The 13,541-nt window shown below is 35.3% G+C and overlaps 1 protein-coding gene across 1 annotated transcript in view; it reads left to right on the plus strand.

The window, feature by feature from the left end:
* The window catches only part of LOC102806055 (uncharacterized), a 29,994-nt gene extending 19,012 nt beyond the window's left edge, over positions 1-10,982 (plus strand). Inside the window, exons 11-15 of the mRNA XM_085497760.1 lie at positions 478-526; positions 4,197-4,333; positions 6,549-6,700; positions 8,491-8,550; positions 8,742-10,982. Coding sequence (XP_085353886.1) covers positions 478-526; positions 4,197-4,333; positions 6,549-6,700; positions 8,491-8,550; positions 8,742-8,862 — 519 coding nt within the window. The 3' untranslated portion in view covers positions 8,863-10,982. The remainder of the gene's footprint in view (positions 1-477; positions 527-4,196; positions 4,334-6,548; positions 6,701-8,490; positions 8,551-8,741) is intronic.
* Positions 10,983-13,541: the final 2,559 nt, after the last annotated feature.

Genomic DNA, 13,541 nt, shown 5'->3' on the forward strand with positions numbered 1-13,541 from the left:
AGTCATTTCAAACAAAACAGCTACTTTTTTATATAAGATAGAATTGGATCCACAAGTGGTCCTCTGAAACAGAAAGCAAACATTTCTCCTTTCTAACACATGTGGCACACTTTACCAACCGTGTATTGCAAACAAAAAATGTATTAGGTGTATGTTACAAACTGATATGTGCAATGATAAACAAAACCTCTTTTTTGGACTCAGAATAGAAACATTCAGGATATTTTGCTATCTAATAAAGCTTGCATTGGCTGTTACCACTTGTACAAACAGTTGTTCAAGATGGCGGCTATCAGCAAAGTTAGGAGGACTGCTGATGTCTGTGTTTATTTCAAACTGTAAACATCACATATATTGAGTGCATTATTATAATTGTAAATTTTTGATAATGATAATGATGACCTTGTGTGCAAAGAATCTCAGTTCATACTCTTGTATGTCTTGTAATACGTAGATATATATGTTTTTAATTTCCAGTCATTTGGAGCCGAAACTGAAAACATTATAACATTGAATTTACCAGCTGGTGAGTCCATTCTAGTGATTTATGTTACACTATTTATATAGAATAATAATATTTTAGTAGATGAGCAAAATGGTTTCAGAAAGGATAGAAATTGCGAAGATCATATTTATATTTTGACATCTATTATCAGAAATAGAATATCCCATGATTTATCAACTTTTGCCGCTTTCATTGATTTACGAAAAGCGTTCGACAGTGTCGATAGAGACGCATTGCTATACAAATTACTTATTAACGAAATTAACGGTAAAATGTACAAGTCTATACGAGCTATGTATAGCGACACAAATTCTTCTGTAAAACTAAATGATTTTAAAACAGACTGGTTTAACACTGAGCAAGGCGTGCGTCAGGGTGATAATCTCTCTCCTACATTACCGGTATTCTCCATCTTTATTAACGATTTGGCAGTTGAAATTAACCTGAAACAAAAAGGAATAACTCTTGATAATAACGTTAATGTTAGTATTTTGTTATACGCTGATGATATCGTGTTGTTAGCTGATAATGAAATTGATATGCAAATGATGTTAAGTCATTTAAATAGTTGGTGTGAAAAATGGAAAATTAGGGTTAATAATGCGAAATCGAAAATATTACATTTTAGAACAGCCAGTGAAGCTAGAAGTGTATTCCAATTTTGTATTGGTGATGACGTGTTAGATTATACTGATAAGTATAGATATTTGGGAATTGTTTTGGATGAATTCGTTGATTATTCTGTAACTGCTGGTATCGCAGCAGACTCGGCAAGTAGAGCGTTAGGAGCGTTATTCGTTAAATTTAAAACTCTCAAGAATCTTGGGTTCTCCACATTTACAAAGTTGTATGATGCCAGTGTCGCGCCTATACTTGACTATTGTTCCGGAGTTTGGGGTTTTAGTAAATTTGAAAAGTGTGAAATGATTCAAAATAGGGCTTTAAGATTTTTTCTTGCACCCATAGGTTTTCCCCACTCCCGGCGGTTAAATGTGACACTGGGTGGGTCTCATGCAGAGATCGGAGATGGGCCCATATGGTTAGACTGTGGAATCGTCTTACTGAACTTGATGACAATAGACTAGTTAAACGAGTATTTCTGTGGGATCACTCCCTAAATTATAATAATTGGTCATCAGAGATTTACCAAATTATGGAGCTCGTCGACTTAAATTATGAACACCTAATTGACGTAAATATACATGCATTAAGAGAAAATATTGCGAGGAGATCAGAGTCATCTTGGTCAGAAGATGTTAGTCACAAACCAAAGTTACGTGTCTATGCAACTTTTAAATTTGAATATAAACCAGAAAAGTACGTGCTAATAAATTTAAGTCGGGGTCAAAGGTCACTATTAGCTCAACTGCGCATGGGCATTTTGCCTCTCCGTATTGAGACTGGGCGATTTAGACACGAGCCTGTAAGTGAACGAATCTGTAAATTTTGTGATGCAAACGTTGAGGACGAAATGCATTTTTTGTTTGACTGTCAGCAATACACTGAATTGAGGCATGAGTATCTAGATTCAATTCTTAATGAAATAACTGGCATATCACGGGAACAAATACTGGTTTGTTTATTTTCAGGGCCAATAAGAAAACTTGCTCTTTTTATAGAAAAGGCCTTTTACAAAAGAAGAAATTTGTTGTACGTCTGAATTTTTATGAACTACACGATTGTATTGTTGATATATTATTTCAAGCTCTCTTTCATAACCTTTATTTGTGAATGTAATCGTTATTATTTAAGGTGACTTATAAGTCCACTGGGCTGGGCAGTTCTCTGAGCTGCAGGTCACTATAATAAATAAATTACTTACTTACTTACTTACTATATGCTGCACATCAAAGTGTTGTCACATGACCTCATTAATATGCGAGAACTTGATTCTAAGGAAAAATGCAGGTTTAAAGTGTGCTTGTTTTGTTGTTACGTTAGTACTGCTGCCAGCACGATTAAAGTTTGTGCATCGACTGCACATGCTTACAAATGTGTAAAAATGGTAAATTTACACTCATCTCCTCTATAGCCCTCAAGAAAAATAAAATATTTATATATAAACCATATACTGGTATAAGGGATATTCATTACAATCGTATTAGCTGCATCTGTGATGACATATCCACTATAATATGGATTTTTTATGAGAATAAATTGTGAACAGACATATACTGATGTTACCATCATTTTATTCATTGCTGCATGTACCACTGTTTTATTTAGCATTAGAAAGGGAGTATAAAGTGTGACATGCCAAATTAAGTTCATTTTCCAATCACAGCTGCTAGTATAAAATTCAAATTAAATGCAATTATGAATATCATAAACTGGAAAAAATACTTTTGAAAAACATTGAACCCATTCTCTGCATTTTTGAAAATGTATATGAATTTTATTGTGCAAACCTAAATGAGAGGTTTTGAGTGGTTGATGGAATAAAAATGTACTCATTAATTGGGTGGTTAGGTTTACCTGTCATTGAAATTTCTAAATATTTATCAAAATGAAAGGATTTGGTTATTTGTGTTGACAGTACCTTTATATCAGACTGATGTATAGTTATTGTTATAGTTATATAGAGAAAGTCCCAGCAGAAGGATGGGCATTACATTTGTCAAAATTAGCTCTTAAATTGTCATAAACGTATGCTCTGCTCAGATATGTGACACCACTGTTTTTTTGTTTTTTTTAAATTATTTTTGTGCCAGGCAAAAGTTCTGGACATTGAGTGTCACTGTTGTCTCTCCTGACTCTTTTTTTTTTGTATGTGCAAATTGCAAGTGCTAGTACTGACATAGTGTATTTTGCCACAGAAGTCATATTCATGTTTGGGACTACATGACAGGGCTGTGCGGTCATCTCCCTATCAAATGGCAATTTAATGCGCTATCCTAGCGTCAACCAGGCTTGGTCAAACACAAGCACCTGCAGACCTTAACCAAGATTCCCCCAAAGTCGCATTCGTTAGTGAATGAATCTCGACCAGTGAAATTGGCCTTCCCATTGAGTCTGTGGCACACTCTCCCAGGGTAGGGGTCGACCCTTTGATATTCAGCCTAAGGTAGGATTTGAACTTGCGTCTACCAATCATGAGTCTGATCGGTTCATTTTTTGAGCTTGTGTGTTTTTGACTCCCATGTGCGAAGAACACAATGGGAGTCTTTGTAGTTAGTGTGTCTGTACATATGTGTGTGTGTCTGTCTGTTCCACTGATATCTCAGGAATTATATGTTGGTTTTTGATAGAACTTCATGCATGGATGCTAATGTTGAGATTTGATTAGGTTTTGGTTGAAAAACAATGCATATTAATTACTTAATTTGCATGATAATTAGTTAATAATTTTAGCTGTTCCATGACTGTTCTACTGATATCCAAAGAACCACTCATTGCATTTTGATGAAACCTGGTACATAGATGTTCAGGGACAATGTGCAGACCTGATTACTTTGGGGTAAAAATCCATGTGTATTAATTACCTAATTTGCATAATGATTAGTCTATTTTTGACTTTTCCACTGATGTCTCAAGTAATAATCATGCCATAGATGCTATAGGACAATGCACAAACCTTATAAGTTTTGGGTTAATATGTCTCCAATACTCTCAGCACACAGGAGTTCTTTCTAAGTATTCTTTGATTATATGATATTCATGGTTTAACTTGTATATTATGTATTCATTCCAGGGCTGTTTCCAATATTGGTGAAAACATGTTTATGTTTTTCTTTGTATTTTACCTATCCTGTTATGATGTTTCCTGTTGTTAAGTTACTTGAAAAAAGATTATTACCTGACAATAAAGATAAAAGTTATTTACAAGGGGTAAGTATTATGCTCAGTACAGTGTTTACACTTATCACTGACATGCGTTTACACTTATCATGACATGCGTTTAGACTCATCACTGACATATGTTTACACTCGTCACTGACATGTGTTTACACTCGTCACTGACATGTGTTTACACTTATCATGACATGCGTTTAGACTCATCACTGACATATGTTTAGACTCGTCACTGACATGCGTTTACACTTATCATGACATGCGTTTAGACTCATCACTGACATATGTTTACACTTATCATGACATGCGTTTAGACTCATCACTGACATATGTTTACACTTATCATGACATGCGTTTAGACTCATCACTGACATATGTTTACACTCATCACTGACATGTGTTTACACTTATCATGACATGCGTTTAGACTCATCACTGACATATGTTTACACTTATCATGACATGCGTTTACACTTATCATGACATGCGTTTAGACTCATCACTGACATATGTTTACACTTATCATGACATGCGTTTAGACTCATCACTGACATATGTTTACACTTATCATGACATGCGTTTAGACTCATCACTGACATATGTTTACACTTATCATGACATGCGTTTAGACTCATCACTGACATATGTTTACACTCGTCACTGACATGTGTTTACACTCGTCACTGACATGCATTTACACTTATCATGACATGCGTTTAGACTCATCACTGACATATGTTTACACTTATCATGACATGCGTTTAGACTCATCACTGACATATGTTTACACTTATCATGACATGCGTTTAGACTCATCACTGACATATGTTTACACTCATCACTGACATATGTTTACACTCGTCACTGACATGCGTTTACACTTATCATGACATGCGTTTAGACTCATCACTGACATATGTTTACACTTATCATGACATGTGTTTAGACTCATCACTGACATACGTTTACACTCATCACTGACATATGTTTACACTCGTCACTGACATGCGTTTACACTCGTCACTGACATGCGTTTACACTTATCATGACATGCGTTTAGACTCATCACTGACATGTGTTTACACTTATCATGACATGCGTTTAGACTCATCACTGACATATGTTTACACTCGTCACTGACATGTTTAGACTCATCACTGACATGTGTTTACACTTATCATGACATGCGTTTAGACTCATCACTGACATATGTTTACACTCGTCACTGACATGTGTTTACACTTATCATGACATGCATTTAGACTCATCACTGACATTTGTTTACACTCGTCACTGATATGTGTTTACACTCATCACTGACATGTGTTTACACTCATCATTAACACCTGTTTACACTCATCACTGACATGCGTTTACACTCGTCACTGACATGTGTTTACACTTATCATGACATGCGTTTAGACTCATCACTGACATGTGTTTACACTCGTCACTGACATGTGTTTACACTTATCATGACATGCGTTTAGACTCATCACTGACATGTGTTTACACTCGTCACTGACATGTGTTTACACTCGTCACTGACATGTTTTTACACTCGTCACTGACATGTGTTTACACTCATCATTGACACCTGTTTACACTCATTACTGACATGCGTTTACACTCGTCACTGACATGTGTTTACACTTATCGTGACATGCGTTTAGACTCATCACTGACATGTGTTTACACTCGTCACTGACATGTGTTTACACTCATCACTGACATGTGTTTACACTCGTCACTGACATGTGTTTACACTCGTCATTGACACCTGTTTACACTCGTCATTGACACCTGTTTACACTCATCACTGACATGCGTTTACACTCGTCACTGACATGTGTTTAGACTCATCACTGACATGCGTTTACACTCGTCACTGACATGTGTTTAGACTCATCACTGACATGTGTTTACACTCGTCACTGACATGTGTTTACACTCGTCACTGACATGTGTTTACACTCATCACTGACATGTGTTTACACTCGTCACTGACATGTGTTTACACTCATCATTGACACGTATTTACACTCATCACTGACATGTGTTTACACTTATCATGACATGCGTTTAGACTCATCACTGACATGCGTTTACACTCATCACTGACATGTGTTTACATTTATCACTGACATGCATTTACACTGGTCACTGACATGTGTTTACATTCATCACTGACATGCATTTACACTGGTCACTGACATGTGTGTTCTTATCTATTCATTATGTCTATTCACAGAATATATTACGGTTTATTATGGTAACTGTAACTGGCCTTGTTGTATTGGCAATACCAAATTTTTCTACCTTAATGGCATTAGTAGGAGCTAGTTGTTGTACTTTATTAGCATTTATATTACCGGCAATATTTCATCTGAGGATATTCAAAGGGTGAGTCTACTGTTTTGTATTTTAGCATATTAACTTGTTATATCCCACTGTGATGTGTTGACTCAGGAACTCATGAAACATCAAAGAAACCAGAGAGCTTTCAAGTTTGACTTAACCGCCATTTTCAGTTACACCAACGGCACTACTTTTTACATATCATTACACTTGGGTGATCAGGTGACATATAACACCATTACAAAAGTATGTATTCTGACCATGCAATAAAGTACCGGTAGTCCCGAACATGTCACACCCACACATAGTGAAATATATATAAGTTTGAAAATGATCAGAAAACAATTGTAACAAGAAAGAAAATAGATGTGGGGACAGATATTTTCCCCTGTTAACAACATCACTAGCCAATTATTACCAATATTTAGATAGTAGTTAGATATTGTTTAAGAAATATGATTATAATCACCTCAATTTTAGCCCACACCAGAAATTTTAAATGGTACCTCTCTTGGTTACCTAGAAATGCAAGGATTTTAGAAAGCATGCATGGCTATGCATGGTTCTTCCTTTTTTCCATGCTAGACAGCTCAGAGTGTAAAATTCTATTTTGGACTTTCATTAGTGCACTTTGATGTTGAGTGGTTGTAGTCATGTCGCAAGCCTACGTGCTATTTAGCAACAAATATTGTGAACTACAAAGTAAGATACTTATAAAGCGTATTTCTATCAACAAGTTGATAGCAGTTCCCACAAATCCTGTATTACGGGTATATGTTGTGTTAAACCGAGTATCATACAGTTTGGCACAATTCCATACAGGTCTGTCATCCTGTACATGTGCCTAGCCAAAATGTTCCATCTTGTGAATTCAGTATAGACCATGTGCTTCCTCTGCACTCTATTAGTCTTGGGATAGAACCTGGCATACACATCTCAACATAGACCCTACCAATCATAATGCACTGCTTGTTTGTTTGTAACAACCCCTGGTATGAATTCTAGTCAGTCAGTAATATAGTATAGTTATCACACTCCATTCCACTGTCACCCCCTGGACAGAGTCAGCACTAATAGCTGTTTCCAAGGGGACTGATGAAGGCAAAGCTAGTTCAGATGGAGGTGAGCCTCCTTGCTATTCAAGGGTGCTTCCACTAGTTGCATGTCAACCAATTCTGAGTTTTTCTGTTTGGTCTCTGCTCAGCTCACGGGTGTTAAGTCAGATATGTATGGCAGTGGTCAATTGACTCCATGCAAGAAGGAAGCTTTTTTTGTTTACCCATATATAGATGACTGTTTTTTTTATCATTCATCTAAAGAAACTCTGTCTGAGGAACTATAATAGTGTACTGTAATTGGCAGTAATTACTAAACAACAGTACTATGTAAAGCAGTTCTTCTAAATATTGTATCTTTGATATGGGTAAGCCTAATATGGAATATTGTGAATGATATTGCCAATTCAGAAAGTCCATATTTCTTGTTGTACATATACCATCTCTAGTTGGGGCATTGATTTTGTTCAATAGAATTTGTGCATATTTCTTATATTTCTTACTAATATTTTAAAAATCACTTAACAAATCTTGGAGAAAGCTGGTTCATATTACTTTGGGATAATCTATATAAGACATTAGATAATTGGTGAGAATCTTTGCATAATAATTAACCTATTTACATAATAATTAACCTATTTCTAGACATATTCAATCAAATTTTAATCAAACTTTATATACACATCTCACATGCCACACTGCTTTGTTTTTCTATTTTTTGTGTGAATACATTAATTATTATCTTTGCTTGACCTCTGGATATACTACTTTTATTTTCAGATCCCTAAACAAGAAACAACTTTTTCTTGACTATTTTCTTATAACAGTTGGTGTTGTTGGGTGAGTAACTTGGGTGTTTGAACTTTCATTTTGCACCTAATTATAGATATTATCTGTCCTGAGACAAAGAGATTATATAGTATTGCAAAGAGATTATGTTGTATTGTCTATTTTGGATTATGTATACCACATTATTATATTATACCGCATTGTGTGATCTTCACTTTATTTACTCTGCTTTTTTTCTGTAGGACTGTTATTGGTACATGGGATGCACTTAAAAGATTATTTCCATCTCTAGCTGGCACATCAACTGTTGTCATGGATACACTAATTTCTACTTCTCCTTCATTAAATACCTCAGTTAGTTGATAGCTCTGAGAATATGCTTCCTAATATATGAAGCTTTTAACACATTTTATATTAATTGTAATTATACTATTATTAGTTTATATTAAGGATGCTATAGACTGCATTGTATTGTATATGTATATACTTTGTTTATGGCAACAAATATTTCTTTTTACCTACTAAGTTATATATTTATTTATTTGAAACTCTTGTTCAAATATTGTGAAAATCCAAATCGAATTGACTTACATATCAAAATAATAACTATGTATAAACAGAGAAGTTATTTTTAATATATGAAATAACCAATGCAGAGAAATATTAGTGCAGAGATGATTGGATGGAATTTAGCTTAATTAGTATAAATAATACAAGAGACAAATCTGAGGATTTATTATGAAGATAGTTGTTTGTGGTAATGGTACCATATATCAAGGTAATGCAATGAGCCATGTCAGGGATCATGTCAGGTACATTTTTAATAGTATGCATAGCACGAGGATACCTCCTAATTTGCATATCAATGGTTAAATAGCTGATCAATTTTTTTATGACCCTTTTATGACCTTTTATATAATATTTATTTGTATTTTTGTTTGAATATATTGATTTTTTTGTTTTTTCTTGCCGTTAATCTAACTAGTTCGAGGCGACTGGGACACGATTTTCTAAGAACTGATTAACGGCAAGAAAAACCAAAAAATCAACATATTCAAACTAAAATACTAATAAATATTATATAAAGGGACATAAAAAAAATTGGAGCCTCATACCTTCATCAGATTTCAATCAGATTGATAGTTGATATAATGTTTAAGTAAATTGTTATGAAATCTTCTGTGACAAATTTGATTTTCAGCACAATCAATATTTCAATACCAATCTTCTGGTTCTTTATTTAGGTCAACAAAAGATTGTTAACTGTGATCACAATTTTGTACGTGTTCCACTTTACAATGAAAAAAAGTATACAATCCATCTTGATTAACATGTGTCAAACGAATGTCTACAGCATCCTTAATGAAACTGTGAGAAATGTGAAGTGAACCACATGCTTTTTAGTCTGTCAAAGTGTGTAGATTCATCCTGCATCAACTTCCATAGACATGTACAGTCTTACAAATATGTATATCTATTTAAGTATCATAACTAATTGAGCATTAACACAATATTTTATATTTTACGAAAAGGAAAACATTGCGTACAGCATCCCAGTTATTCATGCGTAAAATAAAATGTTGTGTATGTTGCACAACTGTTATTAAACACGACATCATGTGATGGTGGCTGAAGCATGGAACCATATTGTCAATGTCTATAAAAATATGTATTAATATATCATTTCATTAACTCGTGCATCAAACTTTTATGCAACTCGCAGCTTTTGTGATTTCTGTCAGCACCTGCATCTTGGATATTCCAGGGCTCATGCATTGTGTGATCTGTTTCAAAATATCTATATGGCCAGGTGGATGGTCATGTGATGGGCCACAATACCATGATATCATGTCATCAAGATGTGGCAGTCAGACCATGTGATGTGCCAGATCAGGTGGTTTAAGTATCAAAGTGGAGCCAATACAAATTAGCCGAGTTTATGTGAGTCATAGTGAACTATGGATGTTGATGTGTCATATGCATATATTATGTTTATTATTATTTCTCGATTTCATATTGCATAGTGATTTTCTCTATTTTCCATTTTTAATTTTTTTAAGAAATGTGTTAAATACTGGTGAAAATATTTATTTAAACTCTTAGTTATTATTTTAAAGCATAACAGAATTTTCAACTTCTATTATTACTCTCATTGCCAAATCTCTCATGCTGGCTCAAGAGAAAGCGGTCACATGTCATGAAAGAAAACAATATTTTGGATTGGTTATTTCAAATTTTTTACTCAAAAATAAGTTGTGCATCTTAATCTGATGATTAAGTCTAATATGAAAATGTTTTGACATTAAAACTTTTTTAATTATCAAATGAGTGGTTCCACAGCTGAAGCAAAGATGATAAATTACATTTATTCTAAACAAATTAGAAGAAGAATTCAGTGTTGGTATGAACATAATTTGCAAGAAATATATTTTATTGTGTTTTATTCAGTATAAAAAAATCAAATAAATATCTTGGACGATTAATTTCTATTTGGTTCACCTGGGCTGGATATTGACCCCTGGAAATGCTTCGACCCTACCCCCCCCTTGTTATTAAATGTTGTAAGTGCGATGTGTTGCCTCAATCCTTTTGATGAACTCTGATTGTACAAAATTCCACAAGACTGTTCTTCTACTTCGAGTAAGATGCTGACCCTTAGAGTGTACATCTCACTGACCGAGGATTTCGGGGTTTTAAACGACACTTCGAGCAATAGAATGATGTTTTTTTGCAGATTCAAGTATTCAAGACAGTGCAGTGACAATTCCTACAAGACATGAATGTATTCCTCTGTAATAATAATGATGAAAATCGTTTTTGGCATTGTGCAATCTCTTCTGAACAGATTTTGTTCAGAGCATAATGTAATAATCAGTCGATAGAAGAAAATGTCGATTTGGCACACCTGTCAGTGCAGACATTGGTTCTCTCCCAGTGAATGACATTAAATATTATTAATTAGTCCCCGTTCGGACGAAGTCCGAAAACGGGGACTTATAATTCGGTCTCCGTCCGTCCGTGTGGTCGTGCGTCCGTCCGTGTGGTCGTGCGTCCGTCTGTGTGTCCGTGCGTCCGTCCGTCCGGAGTCATATCTCAGAATCCCTTGGACCGATTCCGTTCATTCTTTGCATGTGCCTAGTACTTTATGTGGAACATATGCACATGCAATGGTTTAGCGATTCGATTCAAAATGGCCGACTGGCAGCCATCTTGTTTTTTGAAAATGTTGTATTTTGGACATGCTTTGTAAGTTTTCATTCAAAATTGGTACATAGATTATACATGTTAGGATACATGTCCATGATGATTTATTTCACAATTGGATCAAAGATGGTCAACTGGCAGCCATCTTGTTTTTTTGAAAATGTCGTATTTTGGACATGCTTTGTCAGTTTTCATTCAAATTTAGTACATAGATCATACATGTTAAGATACATGTCCCCGACCGTCCGTGAGTTCCTGAGTCCGTCCGTCCGTGTGTCTGTCTGTCCGTGCGTCAGTCTATCCAACGTCATATTTCAGAATCCTGTGGAACGATTCCGTTCATTCTTTGCATGTGTCTAATACCCTATGTGGGACATATGCACATGCAGTGGTTTAGCTATTCGATTCAAAATGGCCGACTGGCAGCCATCTTGTTTTTTGAATATGTTGTATTTTGGACATGCTTTGTCAGTTGTCATTCAAACTTGGTACATAGATTATACATGTTAGGATACATGTCCATGACGATTTATTTCGCAATTGGATCAAAGATGGTCGACTGGCAGGCATCTTGTTTTTTATGCGGTATCTTGGACGTAGATGTTAGGATGCATGTCCATGACAATTTGTTTCAAAATCTGGTCAAGGATGGCCAATTGACAGCCATCTGACTTTTTGGCCTTACTACTATATTTGCACAATTTATGTACCATTTTCATTCGTATTTGGCACATACATCATACATATCAGTGTGTTTCATAATCAGATCAAAGATGGCTGAATAACGGCTGTTTTTATTTTGGCCATATTACTATGGCACGAAACACGTGTTTTGATGCAAATAAACAATCTGTTGTATACGCCACTTGGAACTCAAGTTTCAAGGACCCGCTCGCGAGAACCCCTCCGCTTTAATATGACAAGCACAAAGAGAACTTAACGGGGACTGTGTCATTTTCAATGACTTGTTGTATACAGGTATGGGAGAAACCGGCTTTTAGTAAAATGTCACCGTCCTAGTGATCAAATTCCTCAGAAACCTAGAACTGAAACAAATTAACAAGAATTCCCCAACGCACACTCGTTAGAAACTTTTACTATTTTGAGATTATATTCATAAACTTTCCCTGTATTTGTAATATCTCCAATTGTATTCGTGAAGCATCATTTCTATTTATATTAAGAATCTCATATTATCACCATTTGTATTGATAAAATATTTATTTGTATTCGTAAAAACAAATGCTTTTAAGATTTGTGAGCATGGAGGGCGCCACTCTTGCATATAATCAAGATGACAGAAGATCATGCGACATTGACTGTGGATCAGTCACATGAGACCTTAAAATCCAGAATGATTGATCAATGCTATGTGAGTGTATAAATGGAGATAGCCGAGTTATCGCGAAACAAGCTAGAAAAGCAATTCGGTAAGTTGGTGACTTTCCGCTACCGGTGGGGTCACTCACAAAAACATTGCGACCAGAAGTGTACGCATCGACGACCTCTCATTGGTATTCTTGAAGCGATGTATAGACTAGTGTTTCTAGGGCACCTTTGACGCTGTCTGGCAATGCCATCATTACGAAATCTTAAAAAAATATTGCGCGGCTACTAATAAATCATCGAAAAGAATGTTTATTAAACCCCAATTTCTACCTTAACGTTTGATGGTGGAATGTAATTTAGCTAGTCAATAAAGAGGGGAGGCAAGGGGGGTAGCTGGTACGGTTTTACGAGAAATAAAAAGGGCGTTTTACAATTTACAAGGAAAAAAAGACGTTTTTACTGTTTACAGTGTTAAAAAAAGGAACATTGAATGGTCCGAAGAGCTCTCC

Source organism: Saccoglossus kowalevskii, chromosome 4 (assembly GCF_978046115.1).
Source record: "Saccoglossus kowalevskii chromosome 4, keSacKowa6.1, whole genome shotgun sequence".
NCBI lineage: Eukaryota > Metazoa > Hemichordata > Enteropneusta > Harrimaniidae > Saccoglossus > Saccoglossus kowalevskii.